Source organism: Mustela nivalis (genome assembly GCF_964662115.1).
Source record: "Mustela nivalis genome assembly, chromosome: 2".
In the NCBI taxonomy this organism is placed as follows: Eukaryota; Metazoa; Chordata; class Mammalia; order Carnivora; family Mustelidae; genus Mustela; species Mustela nivalis.
The window spans coordinates 157,375,710-157,403,157 of NC_139021.1; the positions used below are offsets into that span (position 1 = coordinate 157,375,710).

Genomic DNA, 27,448 nt, shown 5'->3' on the forward strand with positions numbered 1-27,448 from the left:
GGGCCGTGCAACACAGGCTCTTTGCCTGGACCTGTGAGCATGTGCAGCCGTCCAGCTCAGTCCTGGCCACCAGCACACCAAGGCTGGGAGCATAGCTTCCCAGCTTTTTGAACCAAGAATGAACTTACCTACTTTTTGCTTCCTCTTTTTAAAATTAAAGATTTATTTCCCCATGAAATATTAGATACATTTGAAACTTAGATTTTAGATACATCCTTGGAAACTTGGAGATATTGGTTATTTCACTCGTTCTTGCTTTTTCTTTAATGAGTTGTATAGAAAGGAAACTTTTATAATGAGACTTGCCATACTTTTCAGAGTTTTCCTAATTTGTGGAAGCAAAAGGGTTTTCATGGAAGGATATACTGGGGGAAGGACAGGGTTCAGCCTATAGATTTGTTCCTGGGCTCTGCTGCTGTCCAGGGATCAGGTGCTGAAATGGCTTAACCACCAAGACTTTCCCAGGCCAGCCCCAGTGGAGCAAAGGCTGATGGGAGGAGGGAGTGTGCCTCTTTGGCTATATAGCCTGGTGCAGCCACAGCTTCCTAGAATAAGGAAGCAACCTGAAAAGGTACTGGAGGAACTAGAATTATGGCCCATCTGTTTAAAGGGATTTGGGGGAAATGACTAGCTTTCTCTGCCTCCTTCTTCCATACTTTGCTTTATTTAGCTTGGAGGGAAGAATATGAACAGCAGACTACTAATGGAAAAGTGTATGTTCAAAAAAACCAAGGTTGGCATTTGTAGAACTGGTTAGCAGTGCATTTTGGAGAATTCCACTGCTTCTCTGAAGTGTTAGACAGGAGCCAGGAAGAACCAGGACTGGAGGCCCAATGATGCTGTCAGTTCCTTGGGACTACTCTGTCAACAAACCATTATTGTGGTTTAATAAAAGGGAGATGAACACAGGGATCTTGGCTGTAATGAAGATCAAACCGATGACATCATCAAGGAATTCCATACAGCGGGGAAAGAACCTCAGATGAAATTCAGTGTTAAAAAGAAACTGAACAAACTGGAATATTCAATGGGGAGATGAACCTGATAGGTGGGCCAACCATGGAGTGTGTTTCTTTTCTATAGCTCACATGACATTCTGCTCTGTTATTTCTATATGTGTCTTATCTCTTTTACAACTAAGATGGCTTGAAGAAAGGGTCTGTATTCTTGTACCTGCCAAAGCACTGAGCACACAGTTATGCACATATAAGATAGACATGTAGGATTTTGTTTATTAAATTTACTGATGTTGCTCTTGAGGCTAAGGTCCTTGAATAAATCACTTGCGTATAGCTGATGTTTATTATTTTCATTAATTCTTTTACCTAAGACCCTCCATCCATCCATAAGACCCCTGTCTATTTCATTTTATTTATTTCACCGAACACTGACTACATGCTAGGCTCTTGGTGCACAGGTGGAAAAGACAAAGTTCTTGCTCTTAGTAGCTGACAATCTAATGTGAGAGGAGAAATTTTAAAAAGAATTTTTGATATAAGTATATAATTAAATAACATTGTGATATTTCTTTGATTTGAGTTTCTCTCTCAATCTGACCCACCTAGCAAAAACTCCTTCAAAAACATGTTAACATTGATTGCAGCTTGTCAACTGTTCTTAGATATTCTTAAGAATCTCCTCTTTGACTAGACAGCCATCGGGTCGCTTTTGGGGGCAGGGACTGTTATGCTCTGGTCTGCAACACAGCATCAGATAGGGTGCTTGCTCTCGCCTGCAAAAAGGCTGTTTTGTCTAGATTTATAAGTCATTAGATTTGGCATAAGTAAAGTCACTCTAGAGAAAAGGCTCTAGAGAAAAATTTATCAGTAAAAAGAACTGAAGTAGAGGTGTAGGAGACTCATAGTTCTGGGGGTTTCAGGGATAAGAATCATGGTCTTAATGCCCCAGGATTCTTCCCTCTTTTTCTCTCTGGGTGTCATCTTCATTCTCTCAGATTCCTCTGTGGGGTGGGAGACATGGATATATCCATAGTTGTTTTGTGATATAACCTTACAACTCATGATCCAAGAGCAAGTTAGAGCTTTCCTTCTTTGATTCAGGATGGAAAATCTCAGATCAAGACACTGATTAGAGAGACTTAGGTCAGAGGGAACCCCAGACTGTTGACTGGCTGTTCCATTGGGTCCTATGATTAGAATTGTTCTTCAAAGGAGAGAGATTGTCCATCACAAAAGAAGGCATGAAGGTGGTATGGAGGTCCAAAGAGAAGATTCCATTCCTATTTTGTGTGTTGAGTCCACCAATGCAGTATTGTTCTCAAGGATACCTCCCCACCAGGGAGAATCCTCATTAGCCTGTTTATCTTCTCAGTGCCCATTCATGACCAGCATACAAAATGACTACAGCACTAGGGCATGTTAAAACACACTGGGTACTTGTCCACGACTTCATATGGCTGTAATTCTACTCTATAAACAACACGGAAAGAGGGCTGCTTAGGGGGGGAAGGAGATCCTTTTTGATGTACACAGTCACACATTTCCTTGGTTGGCATAGCCAACCATTGGTGATCTTAGATGATACCATCTAAACTGGAAATGACTTTGATTTCGACTCCCCCTGCTCCTCCAGAGAGACACAGTCCAGGGGTCTGGCCTGACTACCCAAGTGCCTGTGGCTTACTGTATGTGCTTCTCTCCCCATACATACACATCCCTATCCCTCTCCATCCCACACCCAAATCTCCCACACTGTAGAGCTCTTTCTATTTTGTAAGAAGTGAGCTCAAGCATCTTTGAACAGGTAATAGGGAGAACTTCTTCAGTACTATTCCCTTTAGCTGCATATACCCTCCCTAGTCCTGTTAGTAATAGAAAAGCAAGCTTTGGAGATTCCAAATTATTGACAACTCCAGACTTCTGATTCCATCCATATGAGAGACTGCTGAAGAACTCTACCACTAAAAATAAAAAGTAGGTTCCAGAAAAAAATATATAAAAAAATATATATTTTTAACGTATCACTGGGCTCACGAACATAAGGAAAATCTCCAAGAACCACCCTACTCCACAGAAAAGGAGTTGAATCTAGATCTGGCACTGATGGGCCTAAACAAATGGGAATAAGGGGCTCAGAGCACTGTGAAGGGTATTACTAGCCCTTGACCTGGCAGCATAGTGGGGACACTGAACTTTAGAATCCTACATTAATCCAGGACCCTTGGAGAGAGCTAGTGTTCCCGATTAAGGACACTGCCTTTAGATAAGTATATCAACAACAATAACAATTATAAGTGGGAGGGTTTTCAAAGGGCAAAGTTGGCATCCTGTATGTACGCCAGGAAGAGGTGCTTGAGAGTTAAAGCAGACTGAAGTCCTTGTAATGTTATAGAAGGTTGTTAAGATAATTTGAGAGTTTGTGAAAAATGTATCATAAAATTTCAAAGGAAGCCACTAAAAGAACAGAAAAAGAGGATAAAAGTCCCAAATCAATTAGAGGCAAAAAATGAGATTTAGAAAACAAGTATCTCCCTCCTTTCTGCCCCCCCAAAAGCTGCTCAATCAATCAATTTTTTAAAAAGCAAAAAGGAGGAGCTCCTGGGTGGCGTAGTCAGTTGAACGTCTGACTCTCGGTTTCGGTTCAGGTCATGATCTCAGGGTCATGAGATCGAACCTAGTGTTGGGCTCCGCACTCAGTCCAGAGTCAGCTTAAGACTCTCTCTCTCTTCCCCATCTAAAAATAAATACATCATTTTTTTTAAGGCAAGAAAGAAAAAGAAGCGTTAAATACATGAAAATTGAGCAAGTAAGAGAAACAAGTTCAAAGATATTAATGGGAACATTAAATGGAAGGGACTAAACTCATCAGTAAGAGAGCAGACATGGTCAAACAGTTAAGAAAGAAATGTAAACTGTACATGCTGCCTACAAGAAACACGTATAAAACACAAGGATTTTGGAAAGTTCAAAGTAAAAGGATGAAAAGAGATATTCTTGGCAAACAATAACAAAAAGAAAGATAGAATAGTTATAGTAACGTTAGGCCAAGAGCATAATTAGGGATAGATGGGGTCACTATATAATACTGGCTTCGTTTACCAGGAAAACACAAGAAGTCTAAAATTGGGTGTGGTCATCGTTCCCCAATGTATACAAATATTAAATCATTGTGTTGTAAACCCAAAAGTAATGCTATATGTCCATCACATCTCAATAATAAAGAAGTCAAAACTGCACCTAATAAAATAGACTCAAGACACAGCAACACAGAGTCCCATGGAGAAAGGGACTACCACACCAGGGTGTTTCAAACCAAGCCTCTGCTACTAACAGGCAGAGAAACATCAATAAAGATTATGATTTGAACACAGATAAAACTCTGAATTTCGTTAGCATATGCAGAATAATAGTTCATCTTTCACCGTCTCTATGACTAGCAGCAGATCCCTGGGCCTCCGTTTCCTTATCTGCAAAATGAGACACTACCTACAGTGCTCTCACCAAAGCTATGGCGTCATCTAAGACTCACCGTTATTGCAGTATTTCTAGGAAAGGAAAATCTTCTAATTAGTGCAAGCAGCCTGTTGTAGGTCACATCCCAATTTTAGTGATGTTAAAATGAAAAAAATGTGACCGAGGCTTCGTTAGATACCACACATCTTACAAACCACTGTGGTGGTTTAAGATGCGATGACGTCAGCAAACTACAGGGGGCGTGCTGCTCGCTCTGCTCCTTCAGAACTGACAGTAAATGAGGGGAGACCAGGACAGAAATCCAAAGTGGGTTATGCTTTAGCTTTTCACATCCTTGCATGTTTTCCTATAGGTATCTGCTCCTCAAAACGAACTACTTCTTCAGAGGGGAGATGAAGTCCTAACCATAGCCTTCTTGGAAGGAAGTGACTCACCAGGTCGGGAGCACTGGGGGGATGGAGTGGGGAGAGCCATGAGAGGGAGGCAGGGGTCAGATACCCCCTCCCCTGCAGCAGAAGTGATGCTGGGAGTGGGAAAGGCAAAGAGAAGTGTGAGGCTTGTTGGGGGGAGGGGGTGAGGAGTGGGGTAAGAGAGGGAAGGGGAAGGCCTGCTGCTGTAGGGGTGTAAGCATGGGGAGGGTGGGCTTCACCAGCATACTGCCCTGTGCCTGGTACTTCAGGAGGCTGGGGTGGGACAAGGAAGGCCTTCTGTCCAGCCCACCACTTAGAGAATTGGGGAGAAGACAGACTTCAAGGAAGGTGACTGGAGACGGGGCCTACATCCACTTTCTGAATGGATGAAAAACTCAGACTACTAAAAGTAGCTTTGCCTTTTTCAGCAGAGGCAATTTTAGGGTCTTGATTATATTACTATTTTGGAATGGCTTTTTATAAATATTCTTCACTATGTGAAAATCAGTTTTTTGTTAAAATGCTTAAAAAAAAAAGAAATTAATTTTGAAACAAACAAACAACAGAATCCAAGGAAGCCTAAAGCTGTCTTCAACCTGGAGAGGACATTGAACCCTGGTTAAACAGACCCTCGTGCTACCTCTCCTTCTAAATGCCCCCTCCAAGGCCTCGGTGATTCTCACCTGGGAGTGCTCTCCACCCTATCTGACTTCTGGAATGTTCGCATCTCTCCAGGGTACGCGCTGCTCATAACCTCACCCTGTTTCAGTGTGTTGTCTCACCAAGGACAATGAGATCTTTAAAAGCCCAGAGTGCCTCTCCCCACCTACAACCATCTAAGGCACGGAGTGTCAAACAGTGAATTAAGGTGGCTGGTCACTAAGGAACAAACTGTGTTTTAGGGATTCTTCCCCAAAGCGCACATGTTCCTCACATGAGGGATTGTCATTGATTAAAAATAATACTTCCGTGGAAGGTACACTTCCTTTATTCTTTTAAGTAATATGCTTATATGTATTTATTTTAAGTCTATGAAATTATTAAAATAATACTATTAAAATTCTCTGAGGTAATGACCATCCTCTCTCTGAAAAATCACACCAAGAATCTGACATCCTAGTTTCCTTTTGCTGCTGTAACAACTCACCACAGACTGAGCAGCATAACATGATACAAACTGATTATCTTACACTTCAGTCTGTTAGAATTCCGTCATTGGTTTGTGCTCAAATCAAAGTGTTGGCATGACTGTGTTCCCTTCTAGAAGCTCTAGGGGTAGATCTACTTTCTTACCTTCTCCAGCTTCTAGAGACCACCCATATGCCTTGACCTGTGACCCTCCCTCCATCCTCAAAGTCAGGAACGGTGAGTCTAGGTCCTTCTCACCTCATATCACTGTGACCTCCTCTTCTGCTTCCCTTTTTCTAGTTTAAGGACCCTGTGATTCCATTGGGCCCACTCAGATAATCTGAGATCATCTCACTATTTTAAGATCCTTAACTTAATCCCACCTGCACAGTCATGTTCATTGGCTGTGGGCATTGCAACCGGATATCTTTTGAAGGCCTTTATTCTGCCTACTACACCTTCTGTCCCCTCAGTCTGGTGGGGCATAGAGGGTGTCGCAACAGTTAACCATGAAGGGGCTTCAGAACCTTGGGCTGTCAGGAGAGCCTGTGAGCAGGCATGCAGGGTGGAATTTTTGGCCACTGCCTCTGGGAGAAGGAGTTCAGACGCAGCAATGAGACATCTCTGGAAAACCCGCCGCTAGTGCACAGCTAGTAACCTTTTTAGAAAAATTTTAAGAAAGTGTTTACAAATCCCCATTCCTGCTCTGGCTCATGTCTCATTAGTATTCCAGATCAGGGGCAGTCCATGCTTACCCACAGCAGAGAAGCTGGCACCCCACAATCATTTCACCATGACGCCGACGACAATGACTCTCAGGGTGAGGAGTGAACCATTTAAGAAATATATTTTGTCGATGAGACTTTAGAGGAAGTCCTCTTAGCAGTTGGAATCAGAAAGTATTGAAGTTCCTCAGTCTGGTTTCTAATAGCGGCAGCTCCTTTTGTAGACACAGAATAGGCTTTGTACTCCTTGGGACTATTAGATCTATACCGATCAGGTTCAGGCCCCGTGGTCTATGCGGCTGGACCCATATTAGGGGCTTGAAGAGCTGGCTGGATTCAATCATCCCCAAGCTTACCTTTTATTTCTAGGCTCTGAATAAACAAAAAGATGGAGATTGGAAACAATTTGGTCATGTTTACTAAGATCCAGAATGTACACGGCATTCCCAGCATCTCCATAGCTTGGTATCTATCCCAGAAAAATATTTGCATATGTGGGTAAGGAGGTGCGCGGTTCAGCATTGTTTGCCATGGTCACAGATGAGGGACAGCTTAAATGTCACTCGAGGGGTGACAAAACAAATGTGGTACATCCACACTAAACAATTTAAAAAAAAAGGCTAGGTCTATATATATATATATATATATGAACAATATACATACTATACAGTGAAAAAAAGTGAGTTTTGGAATAATATGTATCAGTTTGATTCTTCCAAAAATTATATATTTGCATGTAACACAGAAAGTTCTAGAACTACAAACACAAAACTGAAAACAATTGTTATTCTGGGAGAGGACTGGGGTGTGCTTGAAGGAGGTTTGGGGGGTTGATAAAGATGGACTTTTTACTTTCATCTATATTGTGCAAATTTTTTGATGATAAAACACATATGAGTGTGATCACATTGTGAGATCTATTTTAAATTAAAAGAGAAAGGTAAACGGAACTGAATGAACTAATCTAACATTTTGAAGTTGTCAAAACTGATGGTCAAATCTATTAAAATGTTTTACAAAGCAACAATTAGCACAGGAAGTTCCAAACTATTTTTCCTATTTTGTTAAAAGTGTGTATGTGTATGTATGTACATATAGACTTACACGGACTACATATACCTACATATATTTACATGGATGCTACATCTACCTACCTATTATCTACCTATATACACTATATGTATCTATATATACTTATAATAAAATGCATAAATCCTGCTTTGGTTAAACCATAGATAAATATCTCATTCTTTATCATTGTTATTATTATTTATAGTGGCAAACATATCTCCTATATGATTATGATTAATCTGGTAATTGAATACAGTTTGCCTTTTAAATAATTCAATTAACTTTAGTAAATTAGAAAAGTTTTCTGACATAGTTGCAAAATTAAGGACAACATGAAACACTGTTTTACGGTATGAGCAACCCTTTAAATAAAACCCTTCCAAGTGTGAAGAATGCGTTAAGGTTTTAGCAAATGAAAGCTCTGTGCAGAAAAACTGATCTAAATTGTGATTTAAACTTTACAACCACCACAGTCTTTCCATTTGAGCAAAACTTCTGTTGGAAACTGAAAGTGGGGGTGGTGGTGGCTATCTCAGACCTCTGGGGATATCCCAGGAAACAAAAGCTGCTCTGAAGGAATTGTGCAAGATTGACACCAACAGGAATTCCTTTCTAGACTACAGGAGACTGCAGATTGGGTGTTCAGTTCCACCGAGAAAAGGAAAAGCTACTGAGCTTTTTATTTACCCAGAGAACCAGTCCTGAAGACCCTCCATGGTCTGTGCGTGCGTGGATGTCTCGGGGGATGATCAAATCCTCCCCTCGACCCCTACAGGGAGGAGACTGTATGCAGACCACAATCGTGCACCTGCCGGTCAACAGATCAGCCCTCCATATGCGGAGGCACTCGTCCAGCTGTGGCGGAGGAGCAGAGCCAGCCCATTCCCTCCCCCCATCCCCGCAGAACAAAGGGCGGTCATTTTCTGCTCCTCCCAGAGTCAGATGCACGCACACGCCTTCCATCACAATTAACTCAAGAAACTGAAACACAACACAAACTCACCCGCAACATGCTCAAAATCAATGCCGTCAATACCCAGAACGAGGATACCAAAAAAGCAAAAACAAAACAAACCTATTCAAAGAGTAAATACTCCAAGCAACAGGGCTCAAGTCAGACACACTACAAGGTCAACACATCTAAGACAAGTTCAAGTATGCGGCGCCTTATACAGTGAAGAGCTGGTCATTATCCCACGGGTCCCAAAGGTAAATGCCCTCAGGAACCAGCTAATGGGAAAGTCTATAAGATAATACAGAGTGGGCCTGCCATGAGCTGGACCGCAGGTGCCCCGGGGAAAGGGATTCACATTCAATTTTTACAAATTTCAACTCTCGCAGCATGATTCTTAAACAGAGTCTACAATCAAATAGCGACAGAAGTGGAGTTAAAATATGGGTATAGAGTAGATGACATCGAACAAGAGTCAAAGCCAGAAAAAAGGCCAAGTCCACAGAGAATACAACGCAGAGCAGTGATCCTAGCTGTCATTATTTAAAAGAATGGTGACCACTAGGTATATACCTTTAAATGCAATGGCAAAGTGAAAGTTAAAAGAAATGGCTTATTAAACTCTAATATGAGGGATTCAGATTTGTCAAATAGATTCTTGACATAAGTAATTGAGCTAGATTACAAAAAGATTGCATACATTCTCTTGGAAGGCTTTAAATAAATGAAGCTTCTAAGAGCTATAGGTGTGGCCTTATTGGAAGGCAAAGGGGTGGACCAAATGACCTCCCAAGGTCCTGATTTAAATATGTCTATACAGTCAACCCTTGGTTATCCAGCCCAAAGAAGAAGACAGTGACAAATCATCCTAAACTCAAGATAATAGAAAGTTATATTTGCCTTTGGAACGTATTTTGGTACTTAAATTAGAACGTGTCTTTCTGACGCTCTGAGAATTCACAATGCTTCACAACAGCCGCACAGAAGGCATGACCTGGAGCTGGGAGACTGCCCAATTTCGCCATCGTGTCCTCCACGCAAGCCTTCTCCTCTGCTGGGAGCCGGCAATATCATCTTGCTGAAGAACACTCGGCACCCCAAGCTTTCCCAGACAGGGCCTGCCTGGCTCAACCCTTCCCTGGGAGGTGAGAGAAGGCTCTTTCCCTGCTCTCTGGCTGATGCAGGATGAGGACCACAAAGTGCCGCAGGTCCCGTGGTCGGCAGCAAGCTAGCCCGGATTTATCTCTGTAAGGTGACTGCAAAGGATGGTCTAGTCTCCCTACCACTGAAGACACAGAAGTAAACTTCTTGAGTTCCTTCGAAGAGACAGAGGGAGGGACTTCATGGAAAAGGAAGATGAAATGAATGCCGAGCCGAGTGCTTGGAAAGAAAGAACCTGCATACTCGGGAGATGCAGCGGCAACTGTGCGTGTCCAAGGATGGGTGTGATGGAGAGCTGCACCTGAAGCCCATGTTCAAGGGGAAGGGCCAGTGTGGTAACCGCACTAAGCTGTGGAGGGCTCAGGGTGTGGGAAGGATGGTTACCCCACCATCCTCTGTCCTCTGTCAACTAACAGGAGGCAGGACCAGCTAGGACATTTCAGACATCCTCAAGGTCCTGGAAGAAGAGGCTCAGGGCTCTGGGAGGCAGCATTTGATGAGGTGGGCTGCTTCTTGGTCAGAGAGACGCCAGACTGTCACAGCACTGAGCAACTGAGCACGGACAAGCTGCTCCAGTCACCTTGGGCAGCAAGGGTCATCACAACCCCTTCTGATGTTCCTTCTTCTGTCACACTCATTTCTTTAGTTTTTCCTCCAGACCCAGGACTGTGCTAATTTCAATGGGGCTATTTAATTTAAATGAAAAAAAAAAAATTCAGTTCCTCAGTCAGAGTAGCCCCATTTCAAGTGCTCATCCGCCCCCTGTGGCTAGTGGACACCGTACGGGACAGCCCCGACAGAGAACATCTACATCATCACAGAAGGTTCCACTGGACAGGGCACTTATCCCGACTTCTAGAAGGTCTAGAATCGTGTACCTTCTACTCTTCACGGGATAGAAGAAATGAATAAATGGAAGAAGAAGCATGCTTTACAAAGTATCTTTCCTACGCATCATCACGACCGATGCTCACCCCGTCCAGCGTAGTAGGTGGGGGTAAACTTCAATATGCCCATTTTACAGGTGAGACAAGTAGGCCCCACAGAGCTAAGGAACTCGCACAAGGTTTGCAACTGTTGGGGGGGGGTGTGGTTAGGATTAACACCAGGTCTTCCAGTTCCAAGGTCAGTGCTTTCCACTGTTTCATGCAACTGCTACAAGCGATGCCACCTAACAGTGACTTTGTTTCACACTGTCATACAAGCTCGGCCTCCCAGAATGAAGAGGACAGGCCCTTGTGATTTTCTGGATTGACTGATTTTTGAAGTGATAACAAAACTTGGCACAACCGCAGTTTAGTAGCTCTAGTAGGGAGCCCTGGGGTTCAAATCCTGACCCACCCATGTCCCATTTAATTGATGAGGGCTGATCGCTTCCCACCCAGTTTCCTTTTCTTGTGTATGTACTTCACAGTGTTGTTAGGAGGCAGGGCCTGGGAAAGGCAGGAAGACAGGGACTTCATGGAAAAGGAGATGAAATGAATGCCGAGTGCTTGGAAAGAAAGAACCTGTATACTCGGGAGATGCAGCAGCAACTGTGCAGGAAGACAGGGCCGGGGAAAGGCTCAGCACGGTGCCTGGCAATGAGGGCTCCAGAAATAACACTTATTGATGGTTTCCGGCAGAACTAACAGCACACTGGCACATGCAACACCTTTCCTGTTTCTACAGATGATCTATTGGAATCTCAGCGAGGAAAGGACTAATTCAAGGTCCTGCAACTAGAAAGCTCTAGATCTACGGCATGAACTCAAGCTATCTGGACTCCGAATCCTATGCTTTTCTTACGACATGGTGTTGCTTCTCAGGAAAGAAGGGAGCAGTGGACACCAAGGCATGCTTTAGAGGAAGTTTAGCTGTCCTGAATTTCCATCTTTTGCCCTTCTTTGAAAGGGATGATTATTGTCTTCCGAGTTCTACAGGAAGTGCTGTGCAAAGGCCACTTTGAGCAGGACTTCTAGCATAATTGTCTCCTGTAAGCCCTTCCTATGTAGAGCTTCTAAGTTAGTGTTACTTGTATGGCAAGGAGACTTGTATGGCAAGGAGACTTAAAAACACGAAGAGCATGTCTTGAAGCAGAGCACTCAAATTCCCTCCCTGAAAAACCATTCAGCCTCCATCGTCTCACTGCCGTAGCAAAAGGCAAGGACATGGCCTTCCAGAGGCCCAGCGGAGCCCAGCCCAGACCTAGGAAGGAGACTACGTATTGTTGCAAACCACTGGCTTTTGGTATTTTTTATTCAGCCTCATCACAGCAAAACCTGACTAACAGATCCATCAGACTCAGGGTGGGAGTCGCTTACCCTGCCACAACGATCTCAAAATCTCCATCATGGTCCACATCGGTGACTGCCACACCATAGTTGAGCTGGGTGGGGTTGCTGTCATAGTCAGGGGGCAGGACCGTGCTGGTGACTGCAGTGAACATGGGTTCAGCACGCTGAGACCCCTCGGTTGGGGGCAGAAACCGCAGCAGCAGCAGGAACAGTAACATCCTGAACACCTGCAACCAGAAGTTACAAATGTTACTGAAAGACCTCCTAACCAAGCAGCCTGGAGTAGGAGCACGAGTACCGCCTCTCCCCACCCCTCCATCCCTCATTCCTGGAGGACTTGGCCATTACTGAGGCTGCCACTTTTCCATAACATCTGCCCTGACCAGCATGTTTAAAACCAAAGCCTGCTGGGGCACCTGGGTGACTCAGTGGGTTAAAGCGTCTGCCTTAGGCTCAGGTCGTGATCCCAGGGTCTTGGGATCAAGTCCTGCATCTGGGTCTCTGCTCACCTGGGACCCTGATTCTCCCCCACCCTCTCTCTCTCTCTCTGCATGCCTCACTGCCTACTTGTGATCTCTGTCTGTCAAGTAAATAAAACAAAAACAAAAACAAAAACCTACAGCCTGCCTGCATCCCACACGATCACCCTTTCCCTGCTCGGCTTCTTCTTTTTCTATCACTGTAAATCTACTTATTCACTATGCTTCCTGTTGTTTGTCTCCCTCTGCTAGAAGGTAAGCTCCACCAGGGCAAGGATCGATGGGTTTTGCTTTCTCAGGCACATCAAGCCAAGGACAGAGTCTGGTACAGAACAGGCACTCATCACACAGTTGTTGAGGGAAGGAAGGGTTGAATATAAATACATTGGCATCTCCCATACTCCAAAAGAAAGATTGGGAGAGTGAAGAAGATAACCAGCCTCAGTCCCTAGTGGGAGTGAGACTCCCATGGGTATCCCGGTCTAGAACAATAGAGGCAGTGAAGGATTTCCCTTCTATGGGACACATCCCAGAGGTAGCCTGGAGGGAATCTGGGAACTGGCAGGTTCCTCTGGCCAGGGTCCCTCCCCAGGGTGGCTGGCCATCATCTCCAGATCAGGAAGCAGGCAGTTAGGGAACGTATTCCAGCAGGATCTGGCGGTGGCCCATCATTCACTTGGAGAAATTAAACCATTGTGTGCGTGTTTTATTATAAATTAATTATGTATAATCCGTTGTATAATTCATTATTATATCTCTAACATAACTCAGGGTGTTGCCGAGCAGCCTGGGGCCATGGGAGCTGGTGGCCGGAACCCAGGAGACTGATGAGAATGGCCAAGGAGGTGGAAGGACCCCACCCTGCCCCTGTGGGAGCTACAGATGGCCCACCCAGAGACTCTAACTGCAGGCCTGGAGGCCGAACTCCAGAATATTCTAAAGGCTCTGCTGGAACAAGTCCCAGGAATGCTGCTGCGCAGGTCCAGTCCTGCAGGCAAAGTGGTGCCTTCCTGCCTTCAGAAGGCAGTAGACCCCTTCTTGATGGAATTCTTCCCGCTGGCATGCCAGTGCGTCTGGCAGCTGAGAGCAAGGCTGCGTGAGGCTAATGTCTTAATGAACAGAAGATGCAAAGACTGACTCTCCATATGGAGACAGACGCTCCTGCCAACAAGGGAGCTTGCCTCCGTTCAGGACCCAGAAACCCAAATGGAGGGCTGGGAGCTGCCTTCACAGTCGGACACGAGTCAGAAGCCTCCCTAATGCCTTGCTGGTGAAGCTGGCGTGAGACCCAGGAGCAACGCGCCCACCGCAGGACAGAAACTAACCTCAGCGAGCCTTCCTGGGAAGGAGGCTTTTGCACCGTGTTCATGAGACACATGTTGGGTGTTGCACTAGCAGAGTGAGGTCAAGCCTAAATTACTGAGATGTCTGAACAAGACCATATCTTCTGGGCTGTCTAATCACTAAAGGCAAACACATCACTCTGAGAGTTAAGCAACTCGGCAGGAAGTTTGGTTGGATAAAGGAAACTTATAATTGGATTAATAAGCAGCTGGTGGTCAAATGAGAAGCTAAAGAGTATTTAATAACCAGCGGAGACATGCTGAAATGTAGGGTGGAGCTGAAGGTCACTGGTCTTTTCAAGGTATTTCTACCTCTATTGTAAGAACAGCAAATGAGTTTCAACTTGAGAGCCAGATCCAATTGATTGGCAGTGGATTGAAGAAGTACTGTGATCAGATTACAAGGTTTGCAATGGACAGAGAAAAGAAAAGTGACATTGGGTGTAACTTCTAGAAGCTACTTAGTCCCTCCGGCATCATACCTGTGATCTGGATCACTGACACCAGGGAGGGAGGTCCCGTTGCGGTAATATGCGCAACCTTCTGTTTAGGTAATATCAGAATTCTGGAATAGGTTTCAGAAGCACATCACTACTGAAAAAATGCTGTATAATAACTATTTTTTCTTAGAATGCCCACTTAATCAGGAAGCCTCAGTGTTCTTTACAAGAGATTCATAACTTATAAAATTGAACATCTGCTAAAAATTTTCTAATGAAGGTCATGAGGGGCAAGAACCATGATGCAGCCTGTTGATTTTTACCTTTTCTGTAAAAATGTGAACTTAAAAAAAAAAAAGATTATTTATTTATTTATTTGAAAGAAGGAGACAGAGAGAGCATGAGCATGAGTATGGGGAGAGGGGCAGAGGGAAAGAGAGAAGCAGACTCCCTTCTGGGCAAGGAGCCCAACACAGGGCTCAATCCCAGGACCCCAGGACCATGATCTGAGCTGAAGGCAGATGTATAACAGACTGAACCACCCAGGCTCCCCGCAAAGATGGACTTTTAATTAGGGGAGCCATATGAAAGAGGTAGCTACTCTGAGGTTAACCATTTCCAGAAAAATAACCTAAAGCAAGATTAAAAAGAAATAATAAATTTATGGGCTGATCTCCATTCAGCTTGGTGACCTTGAACAAGTCACAGCCTTGGTGGGTCCCAGCGTCTCTAAAATGAGAGTTTGGGACAGACATTAAGCGTCCTTTCCAGTTCTAAAATTCTACAATGAATTAAAGGATTTTTTTTTTTTTTTTTTTTTTTAGAAGCAGACCTTCAGCAGTTTTTCTCCTCAGTGCCTTCTATAAACTTCAGACCAACTTGTGTGATTTTCCTCTACGAGCACATTAAACCTATTTTGAACAAAACAGCTTTTCGGCAGGGTTCTGCAGTAGTTCCCCCACAGAGGCCACGGCCAGAGAGGAATCAGCCATCATCATGTGGAATCGAAATCACTCCACATGGGCAGATCAGTGGATGGCACCCCCAATGGGGCAGGGGCCGAGGGGTACAGGGAGAACATGCACTTCACATGTTATTCTTCTGCTATGTCAAGGGCACTCCTTGCACCCACCTGGGCTGTTCTGAACCAGCTGTGAGTTAGAGGGGAAGCTGTGAGCCTGTCTTTGTGGCAGATCGGGGAACAATTATGGTCAAGAAACTCAGGAAAAGTTCTGGAAAATATCCACCTTGTACTCTCAGAAATCACGGAAGGGCTTCTCTGTACCTTGACTACTTAGGCTGGTTCCCAGACCAGGAGCCTCAATACCAGCTAGGAGTTTGTTAACAAGCAGGATCTTGGGCCCCACCCCAGACCTAATAAATAAGAATATGCATTTTAATAAGACTTCAGGTGATGTGAATGCACATTAAAGCTTGAGAAACACTGCTCAGCTGGAGCTATACACTGGAATCACTTGGGGAGTTTTTTCTTTTTTCAAATACTGTTGTCTGACGATGATTTCTTGGATATGGCACCAAAAGCACACAACAAAAGAAAATACAGATAAAAAGGATTATCTCAAAATTTAAAGCTTTTGTACATCAAAGAACACTGCAGACTGAGTGAAAAGGCAACCCACAGAATGAGAGAAAATATTTGCAAATTGTTTATCTGATAAGGGATTAATATCCAGAATATATAAAGAGTTCCTACAAATCAACAACAACAAAAAAACACCCAATTAAAAATGGGCAAGGGACTTGAATAGACATTTCTCCAAAGAAGGTATATACAAATGGCCAATAAATATGTAAAAAGATGCTCAACAACAGTAATAATTAGGGAAATGCAAATCGAAACTACAATAAGATACCACTCATATGCATTAGGATGGATATAGGAAAACAAAACAAAACAAAACAAAACAAAACAAAAACACCAGAAAATTGCAGTCATTCCTGAAGATGTCATTCCTAAGACCCTTGAGCACTACTGGCAGGAATGTAAAATGGCATAGCTATTGTGGAAATTCACTTTGCAAGGGTTCCTAAAAAACAAACAAACAAACAACCCCCCCCAATACAACTTCCATGTGATCTGGCAATCCCACGTCTGGGTTTACACTGGAAAGAAGTGAAAGAAGGGGCTCAAACAGATTCTTGTACACCCACGTTCAAAGCATCATTATTCACAAGAGCCAAAACGTGGAAGCCACCCAAGAGTCCTTCGACAGCTCAATGGTAAACAAGATGTGGTCTATACCTAGAATGGAATGCTATAACCTTTAAAAAGGAAGACAGTTCTGACACACGCTGTGACATGGATGAACCATGAAGACATTGTGCTTAGTGAAATAAGCCAGTCACAGAAGGACATCGACTCTGTAATGCCACTTAGATGCAGTACCCAGGGTAGTCCCATTCACAGACACAGAAAACAGAAGGGTGGTTGTTAGAGGCTGATGCAGGGAGGGAGGAGGAGGGAGTTAGTGTTTAATGGACACAGAGTTTCAGTGTGGAGATGGGTGGTGGGGACGGTTGCACACCCACGTGGATGTGTCCAATGTCACTGAACTGTACACTGAAACATGGCTAACGTGGTAAATTTAGAGACCAGGTGTCTTTCTTGTCTCACACCAAGATAGTCTCACTTAACTGGCACAGGGGCACATCAGAGCTCTAAAAGCTCCCCCATGTGATTATAATATGTTGCAAAATTTAAGAAACACTGTTTTATACCAATGCTTCTCAGGCTGTAATGTGTATGTGAACCATCCTGCAATCTTGTTCAATTGCAACTTCTGATCCACTAGATCTGTATTAGGGTCCAACATTCTTGATTTCTAACAAGTTCCCAGGTGATGCTGGGGATCCTGGTCTACAAGTTACGTGCTGAACAGTGAGGTTCTGCACTATAACTCCCAGTCAAGAAACCAGGGTATATACTACAGAGAAGGGATGTGATTATTTCAGCAACCTGCTCCTCGCTCTCTAGATCTAAGGAGCTGAAATCAATGGAGGGTTATGCAATCCTCAGAGATGCAGGCTCCTTTTACCAGTATACACTCAAAGTCCTAGCTGTCTTCAGCTCCGAGTTAAATTACCATACTTAATATGAGGGGACAAAGAAGGATTCTGGTTCCAGTTTTTACCAGAAAGTGAGAAGAGGGTAAGGGTTGGAACTGGAGGGGTGGGGGGTCAGGTCCAGGAGAAAAGGGATGGCTATCATCAAATGCCACAGCCTAGAGAAAATGGGTTATGGGCAGGAATTAGCCGCTAAGACAGAGACGCTCGCCAATGTGTTCTTAAAAACCATCATAGTGCCTGGTACTAGTTAGTGCTTAATTAATGTTTGTTAAATGTTGAATATGCCCAAATGATAATATGAATCAGCAGAAATGACTTGTCACTTGTCATAGAGTTATTTAAAAACTCTTCTTTGCCTAAAGCAAGGCTTCTCAAACTGTAACGTGCTTACAAATCACCTGAAGGTCTTGGTGAAAATGCACATTCTGATTTGGTAGGTCTGCGGTGGGACTCAGTTTCTGCACTCTCACAGGGCATCACACGAGGCCTCTGCAAACTTCACTTTTAGTAGCAAGGCTCTAGAACAAGGTTCTAAACCCCAGCTGGCCCACAGAACTCACCTGGGAGTATTTCAAAATACAACATGGCCCAGGTCCTTCACCCAGTTTCTTTTCTTTCTTTCTTTCTTTCTTTCTTTTTTTTTTTTTTAAAGATTTTATTCATTTGATAGACAGAGATCACAAGCAGGCAGAGAGGCAGGTAGGGAGAGAGGAGGAAGCAGGCTCCCCGCTGAGCAGAGAGCCCGACGAGGGGCTCAATCCCAGGACCCTGAGACCATGACCTGAGCCGAAGGCAGAGGCTCTAACCCACTGAGCCACCCAGGTGCCCCCTTCACCCAGTTTCTGATTGAATTGATCTGGGGTGGGGCTCAGGCGCTGCATATTTCTAGAAGCTCCCCAGACGATGCTGATGGACAGCCTGGGCTGAGAACCACAGCCCTAGACTCACGGTCCTCAAGATCTGGGAGTGTAGGCTGCACTCAGCTTTAAAGTGAAAAATGTTTCTACTCCTCAAATGTCCTCAACCAGCTTGTTGAAGTACATGAAGAAAACCTCCTTCTAGCTAGAGAATGTCACCGGAAGAGGTGAGGTTGGGAGTTTGGGGAAGAAAGCAGAGCAGGCTGAGACTGCGTGAAGCAGAAGGGCCGCAGGCACCGGGAGTGACCTCACATTTTACAAGGCTGACCTGAGAAACCTCCCGTCACACCACCGCGAACATCTGAATCTTTGGGGAGAGCGTGGAAAAGTTAAACATAGGATCAAAATGTAGGTTGAACTGAAAGTTTTTGTTTTCTTGAATGCTTGGGCATGACGCGCCTACTATGTTCTTGAGCCCGCTGAGTGCGCGGAGTCCAAGGTTAAGCACGTATGTGTGGAGGGGGGACACCCAGGGCCGAGCAGCCTGGAGAAGGCAAGGCTACGTACCAAAGGCAGAGCTTGGGCCAAGGGGCAGAGGGCCAGAGCACCCAGAGCCTCGGTAAGGAACGTGAGCTGCTCCTGCAGGGGAGGTGTGGGGAGGAGGCCGGGAGGGGTCTGGCTTAACAAGGGGAAGGGATGCTAGGACTTGTGGTTCAGGCAGTGAGAATATTGCTTTGTAATGATTTTAAAAAAGGATCCATAACAGTCCTTAGTGGGATATAAAGAGGGGGGAGCCCCAAAGCGTGGAGCCAAGGACCTGGATTTGGAGCTCAAGTGTCCCCCCCCCCCCTGCAATCCCCATCAACTAGGTAGTGACCTTGGGCACGTTCCTCCAACGGCTCTTCAGTGTTGTTAACGTGGGAAGCAGACGACGCACCAAGGTTTCAAGGGTTAGGTGAGCTCGCGGACACCTGTTGGGGGCCAGGCTGGGCTGCGCTCACTGCTTGCTCCCCGTCTTGCTACACGGATAGTGTTGGGTCAGATAGTCTTTAGACACTGGCTGTGAGGCGGGTCACATGCAGCCAGACTCAGTCTTCTGTGGCCTTGGGACTTTCCTGAACTGGGTCTGAAAGCTGGTAACCAAGCAACCCAGATCTCAGAGTGGGGTCAGGCAGCTGTGGGGGGAAGCTTCCAGGGCAATTTCAGGGGCAAGCAGTTCCTTAGCAATTATCGAAAGAGCCAAGGACACCACCCCGAGCTCTCACAAAAGCAAGAGCCCTGAATGCTTCAGATGTTGAGAATGAGCCGGGAGCACAGACCTTTTCCAGACACTGTAGGGGGGCAGAGTCTCACTTGACAAAAGAGCCCCAAATGCTTCAGAAGTTAGAAATGAGCATGGAACACTGACCCTTTCCAGACACTGTAGGGTGGCAGCGGCTCTGGGGAGTAAGGCAGCCGTGGGAAAACTCCGTCCAGCAGAGGCCAAGCCCCACCCAGGAGTGACTGGAAGCCAGGCATCTTTGGAGAAGGGCTACCAGAAGTTGTCTTGGTTCCTTTGCCCGCAGCAACAATCTCCGTGGACCCTGGGATCCTGTTCTCGGTGCTGGGGTCACAGGGAGAAACTTAGTCAATATGTGGGGTACCGGGGCGGCGGGGGGCGGGGAGTTGGAGGTAAGAGCACAAAGAAATCACTAAGGGAGCTGGGGGCAGGGCAGAGACCCAGAAATCCGAAGAGGTAGGGGGTGTGGCCACAAATTAAGCTGAAGGATCCTCAGAAAGCAGCTGGATAGGAGTGGCAGGAGGGAAGGGAGAGCATCCAGAGAGTAGACCCAGGGGTGTGGAGGACCCAGCGGTCACCCCAGCCTGCCCTTTTGGCACTCCCTATGCAAGGCCCTGATCCCTGGGTCAGGGGTGGGGAGGAAGCATTTATTTCCCACTCCTGAGGTTTGCTTCCAGAGGACCTTCCACTTGACTAGAGCATGGGTTCTCAGGTGGGGGCAATTTTGCTCCCCACCCCTCCCCCCGGGATACCTGTCCACGTCTGGAGACAGTTCTGGTCCACAGAACCAGGGAAGGGAATGCTACTGGCATTCAGAGGGTAGAATGCTAAACTTCATACAGTGCACAGAACAGCCAGCCAAACAAAGAATTATCTAGCCCAAAGCATCAAGAGCGTGAGCTTGAGAACCTCCAGGACCAGCGCCATATTCCTGGCCTCTCTCCTTCCCGAATCCTCCTCCTGAGGGCTGCAGCAGGGTCTCCCAGACTGCTCAGTGTGCAAGAACCATGCAGGAGAGCCCTTTCTGGACCTGCCTCCTGACAGAGGCCACTCTCCGCCACGAGCGGAGGCTCAGCCCCAGCACCCCCGCCACAGGGAGCCCACTCTGAAGCCAGGCCTTCCAAACAGCTGTATCGGTAATGAGGGTGCCTGAGACTTGCCTCTCTCCTCCCTTCTTCCTCCCCCTTTCTCTCCTTCGGTTGGTCCTGAATCTGAGTAGGGAATGGGGATGCTATTCACTGGGCCCTTTTGAACCCCAACACTGTCACTCATGTTGGAAATCTGGTGTCACAATGGGTTCTTACATCTTCCTCCTTCCCCACAATCACTGGATCACCACGTCCATTGTATTCCATGAATACTTCTCAAAAGTGCCCAGTCTTCCCAACCCCACTGCCGGAGATGCGCCCCTCTACACTTCCCCTGAACAGTGGCAATCAATACTTGCTAACTACCCCCTCCCTCTCACCTCACCCACTTCCACATGCCTGTTGGAGCTCCGTTTCTAATCTCAGAACTGATTCCCTCTCTCTTCTGCTTAATTCATGGGACTCTGGATACCAGGCAAACAAGTTTTCACTGCAATTTTGTGTAACAAGTCCTATATGAGGAGTGGGTAGTAATAGTGATGCTTGTCTACTCCCGACTGGGTGTCGGGGGCTACTCTCCTCCAGTCCTCACCGTAACCTTGTGAGGTGGGTTTTACCATGGACCCCATTTCATAGATGAGGAGACTAAGGCATGGAGACGTTAAGTAACCTGCTGAAGGTCACAAAGCTAGGGCGTGGTGGAACCAGATTCTGTGTCTAAGCCTCCTGGCTCCGGAACTAGCGTTCTTGGACTCTCTGCTATAACGAACTTGTCTTAGAGCAGGTGAGATGGAAACCCAGTGGAAGGAGCAAACACCCCGCCCAGGGGAGCTGGGGGAGAGCCAAGAGAGGGGCGGCAGTGAGCTGACCGAGGGGACAAGGTAGAGGAAGTGTCCTCGGGCTAAGGGGACATCAGAGCATGTGGACAGGCAGCTTGTGTCATGCAGTGAGGCCCTGGGTTGTGGGAGCACGGGATGGGGCAGGACAACCTCTGGGAAAGAGGATGGAGAAAGGGGGTGGCCTGGTGAGCCCCAGCAGCCAGAGGTGGAAGGCTATGTTAGAAAGACCGCTGTAGCCCTCGGGTGTGGAGAAGCCATGGAAGGATGCAGCTGGAAGCTGGGACTCCGGCTGGGAAGCAAACCCTGGGCCTGAGTGGGAGAGAAAGCTGGAGGTCTGGAGGTTCCCTTCCCTCGGCCATTACCCACTCCGTATCCTCGTGCACCCACACTGTAGCAGGCCCTGTGCCCAAGGCTGGGAGAACAGCTGGGAACAAAGGCCTTGCCCTGTGGCGTATATGCTCTGAGGCCTCAGTCTTGGGTGTCTCTCCACCTTGTCTCTGGCCAGGTCCTCTGCTTCTCCAAATGCTAGAATTTCTGCCCCTCCCTGCCCCCAGCGGCCACCCGTCCTCTGCATCTTCCCCAGCACCCAGAAAATAGAAGGTTTCCTCTTCTCCCCCACTACCTGGGGAAAGCACCACGTGCTGCCGGCAGCTGCACTCCCAGACAGAGAGCAGACTGGCTCCTGCACCAGAGAAGGCAGGTGGAAACTCGGGGGCCCCGGGAAGGAGGTGCCCCGGAGACCAGCAGGCTAATGAAACTGGGTTACCGTGAGCAAGCGCACAAATGGCATCTCCCAGCCCTGTGCACCAGGTGCAGTGGTTCCTGCTTGAGCATCACGAACTGCCAAGACTTCCCTGTCTGTGGAAGGGGCAACAATAAGAAATGATGCCCGTTCCGTGCTGAGCGTGGTGCCTGGCCAACAGGAGGTCCGTCTGTGGCAGGGGAGGGCTACAGCAATCGCACTGAGACCACGGCCAACAGCTGTCTGTGGGCCAGAGGAACGCAGCTCAGGAGGGGGCACCCGGGCCCACTAGGGACTCCTCTTCCAGGAGTAGAGGCCAGAAACTGGATGGAACACTTGAGACTGTCAGACTTCAAGGAATAGGCTTGCTTCTATGACTCATTTGTCTGGGGAGCCCAGTGGAGCTTGCTGACTTCTTCAGTGCTGCTTTCCCAACACAAGACTCCTCAATTTCCTGACTTCCACCCATGCATACTCAGTCACGACACGCCCAGGGGCCAGGTTGGAAGGGACACCTGAGGCCTGACTCCTGACCTCCGGGGGCTCATGGTCTACCGGCGGTGAGACCCATACACAGGGAGAAGCTCAGAACAGCAAGACGGCTGAAGTGCAGGTGCAGCCCGTGGCGGGGGAGGGAGGTGGCTAGTGACGAGGGGGTAAGGGCAGGAGCGAAGGAGAATGGAGATTCCACGGGAGCTGCATTCCATGTGGATCATGGAGTGGCTGTGACACAGCTTTAGTGGACACGGCAAACGTGGGGGTTGCTGGAATGCAGTGTCCAGGGTGTGGGGCGCAGTGTGCGGGAGAAGGCAGAGGCGGCCACTGGGGCCTGTAGGGCTGGCCCGTTATGCCAGGGCAAGGAGCCTGGAGTCACATCACAGGAGAGGGTTTGAAGTGGGCTGCGACATGATCACATGGTCAGCCACACACCGCAGGAAGTGCGTTTCAGGTTTGGGGCAGCAGGCTGCAGGACAGACAGACGGTGCTTCTGTCTGTGGGCATCCTGGGGCAGCAGAGTGGTGTGGCACTGGATGACCTCCCAAATGCTTTTCCAGGCCTAAGAGTCTATGGGTCAGGGTTTGTTGCCTTTTTCCCCTCTAAGTCACTTCGAATGCATTAACAGACCTTGCTATTTAGAAGCATGCCCCTGGGAATCTTCCTGTGAAGTAGTGATTCACTCCCTAGTCTGTCTTCAGTGGAAATCCGAATTATCCTCTCTTCTCTCAGCTTAGAGTGAGGCAAACCTGCGCTGCACTTCCTTGCAGTAGCCTGATGGGAAGGAGAGAGCACGCAGAGAGAGAGAATGAGGAAGAGAACCTGGGCTTTGCTCGGGGCTCGGAGCTGGCCACCATCTCACAGGGTGGGCCCTGCCTGGGCTCCCAACCCCTGCCTGGGCAGTAAAACCTCGAGGTTTCTGGAGCCTGCTGGGAAGAAGGAGCCAGAAGGAAAATTGGCCTTGCTGATCCAGGCCAGTTTGGAGATCCACTGTCATACCTAGAGCTACCTCTGGCCCAGAATGGCCACCTACATTCACCTGTTAATCCCCCTAAGTACCCACTGAGCTCTTGCTCGTGCCAAGCACACTAGGCATGGAGTTCACAGTGAGAATGAAAGACACAGTGCTTTCCTGACACTGCTTACAAGGCAGTGTTTCTTCTCAGGGACTCTTGTGTCCCCACTTGCCAAAGCCTCCTTGGACATACACAGCTTCTCCGTTGTGAGGTGCATGGTTACGATCTCTGAGGAAGAGTCTGTTCCTAGAGACCAGGATGAAAGGGAATGTGACATCCCTTCGACAGCGTGTCTGCAAGAGACAGAAAGCTCCTCTGTTATAGGGACGGAGTGGGGTGTAACCTTGATCCTCTAAGGAGAGACTCAAGTGACTTCCTACCTCCAATCCTGAGCACACAGAGGGCAAGACCAGAGATGGGCCTTCAGTGAAAAGCACCAACAGAGGCTGCTCCTGCCAATCTTTTTTTTTTTTTTTTTTAAGATTTTATTTATTTGTCAAAGAGAGGGAGAGAGAGCGAGCACAGGCAGACAGAATGGCAGGCAGAGGCAGAGGGAGAAGCAGGCTCCCTGCCGAGCAAGGAGCCCGATGTGGGACTCGATCCCAGGACGCTGGGATCATGACCTGAGCCGAAGGCAGCTGCTTAACCAACGGAGCCACCCAGGCGTCCCTGCTCCTGCCAATCTTTCAAGAACCCCTCTGCCCATGCAGGCTGGGATCGGGCTCCCAGGCCTGTTCCCCATCTAGACAGCTGAACCAGGATTTGTCTGACATGAGGGGTCCTCATGGACAGACATCAAAATAGGGTATGGCAGGGATGCCAACGGAGAACCTCCACTTGGGGGGCTGTTCTCCAGGCAGGTGGACGTTGCCGTTAGGGAGGAAGTCCCTGCAGTCCCTCCCCTGGTCAACGGGACAGCCTGAGCTCAGCAGTGATTCCCGTGACCTTGTCACTGTACTTGTTGGGTGAAAGCAAAGATAACAGTAACTAGAAACAACGGGAAGGGTCATTTTATACACTCTCTGCACTTGCAATTCTTCGGTGGCTAATTAAAGTAATATGTCAAAATGTCCCTTGGAAGAGATCTTTAAGAATATGTCTGTTAAGTAAACAAGGTTTTACTAATTAATGACTCGCCTTCCCATCCCTCCGTGAAGTTCCTTGCAGAACTTCCCTGTGCCAAGAGGGTTGAGCAGGAAAGAGTGAAGTTGCCACCTCCCCTTTCCGGAGGGAGTGGGGACAAATCCAATCGGTTGTCATTTGTGGTGATATCAGTATCTCCTCCGGATGTTGATCAGATTTCCTGGGCTGGAACCAACTTACAGGGCGAGGGTACTGGAATTATTCCAAGAAGAAAAGGCTTTGCTTCTTATGAAGCCAACATGATTTCTTTCAAGGAAAATTTTTATCTTTTTTAAAAAAAAAGTGGCTAGGGTTTTTGAAGGGCAAATCTTTGGACTTTACTCTAAAGGTAATGATTATGATATACTTATTTGCTAAGATCACCTTTCCCACTCCCCCAGCCACACACACACACACACACACACACTCAGAGAGGCATGCGGGTTGAGGGGACGAGGCACCCAATATTACACAATGAGTCAGTGGCACAGCCAGAAATAGAACTTTCCAAACTCCCGAATTCTTAATAATAGCAATATTAATAATAGTCTCTTCATAATTTTCCAAGTGTTTTCACAGCTCCCATTTGATCTTCACAACATCTTTGAGAGTTTGGGTAAGCTGGTCTCAGCAAATAGGAGATCTGAGTTCCAGACGAGCTTAGCCGCTAGCTTGCTGTAGGACCCTCACTAAGTCTTTTCCACCTCTGTGGCTCCTAGTGTCCTGAGCTGTGAAATGGGAGAGCAGGATGAGGACACTTCTGAAATCCCTCCCACCTCCAGTGTGCTCCGATTCTGTGTGGCGATGCTCCAGCCCCGGTTTCTCAGCCCTGACACTATTGACATATTAGGGCAAATTTTCACTGGGGGCTGTCTTATGTCTGGTAGGATGTTCAGCCTCATCCCTGGCCTTGCCCCACTAGATGTTACTAGCCTTCCGTAGCCCAGTGGTGACAACCAAAGATGTCTCCAGACACCGCCAAATAACTGGGGGGCAACGTAGGCCCTCTGGTCATTGCCAAAGGATTTCAATAAGGTCAAGATCATGAGTGGTTCAGCAGCAAAATGTCTTCCTGTCCCCAAGCCCTTCACACCACTCTGTCTACGTTTCCAATGCAGCCTCCAAGTCCTTTGCTGCTTCTCATTTCTTAAATGCCCTAAGTGATCCAGGGTGTGTTGGGTGTGATAATGAACCAATTGATTTCATACTTTTTCCTAAGCAGAGTTCACAGGTTTATGTCCCCTAAGCAACCAGCCAGGCTCCCCAGAAATCCCTCACCGAGCCCTGGCTGGCCTGGAAGCCTGTATCTGCAGCCTGCAGGAGGCTGAGGAAGCATGGATTTGTCAGCACTCTTAAATCACTGGGCTCCGAGGAAGGCTTCTCCCAGCACAAAGATCCTTCCTTAGGAATCAATAGCTCAGGGCCCTTCATCACATTCAGAATTATCCTGGGACCTGTAAAATTTCTTTTCCCCAAGTATGGCAGAACCCCCAAATGAAAACCCTAGGGTGGGGGAGGGGAGAAGGCAAGGAGGGAGCCCTGCTGGGGAGGCCTTGTCCATCAGTCCAGATGTTGCTTTGAGCAGGGACCTATGTGAAAATCTGGACACTCAGCCTCGCTTGCTTGGAAAAGGAAGACTCAGTGTGGTTCCCAGTGATCCTGCAATAATATCTTCTTCCAGCTGAATACCTCCTTACATATTGCTAAGGGCAGAGGCATGTTAAAGACTGTCTTCCTTGATCTTCACTATCCTACCCTTATCACAGGGTTGTCAGTTTCACCATTTTACAAAGGAGGAAACTGAGGCATGCAAAGGTTAAGCGGTTTGCCAAAGGTCTCCAAGCCAGTGAGTGGGGGAGCCAGATTCTAAGCCTGTGTCCTTCCTACTACACTGGGCTGCCTTCCCAATGAGTAGGGGAAGTAAGAGTCAGCCACCTAGTGGGGCTCATGAAAAGGGTGACTTCTTGTTTCTCAGGGTCTAATGCCACTTCTCAAACTCTGTGTCCTCTTCTCATTCAACAAAACACCAGAGAGCTTGTGCTTTAGCCATATTTCATGTAATTACATTCCTCTCCTTATCCAGACCAGAACAAGCCCTGGGAATGCAGGCACATTTCTTCAGCTAGAGCCAGGAGCTGGCACAGACCCCAAGCGCACTCTCTCAGAACCCCACTTCCTAAAGGAGGGGGCTGTTGTTCTCTGGTGGTCCACGTAATCTTACTACCTTCCTCCTCCCCCTGAAGACTAAGACCCAACTTGCCTGTGAGTCTGAAGGAGGAGAGGAAACTCAAGCATCTTCCCCAGCAACAAGCATCCCTTGGGTGAGCTTTAGGGACAGAAGAGGATCTGGCTCTCAGAATTCTGGCTTGGCAGCACTCGTTCCTCCTGAGGGTCGCCACTGAGTCGGCCACGGCTCTGAGGGGACCCCAGAGGAGCTCTATGCCGTGTGCAAAGGAACAGAGTGGGGAGAGGAAATGGAAGGGTGGTCCACAGCCCACTCATCAA

The 27,448-nt window shown here is 47.1% G+C and overlaps 1 protein-coding gene across 6 annotated transcripts in view; it reads right to left on the reverse strand.

Annotated features, from left to right (window-relative positions):
- CRTAC1 (cartilage acidic protein 1) overlaps positions 1-27,448 on the reverse strand; it is a 147,266-nt gene that overhangs the window by 115,861 nt on the left and 3,957 nt on the right. For all 6 annotated transcript variants that reach the window (XM_082722158.1, XM_082722157.1, XM_082722155.1 and 3 more), the window contains exon 2: positions 12,184-12,383. In XM_082722158.1, coding sequence (XP_082578284.1) covers positions 12,184-12,374 — 191 coding nt within the window. In that variant the 5' untranslated portion in view covers positions 12,375-12,383. The remainder of the gene's footprint in view (positions 1-12,183; positions 12,384-27,448) is intronic.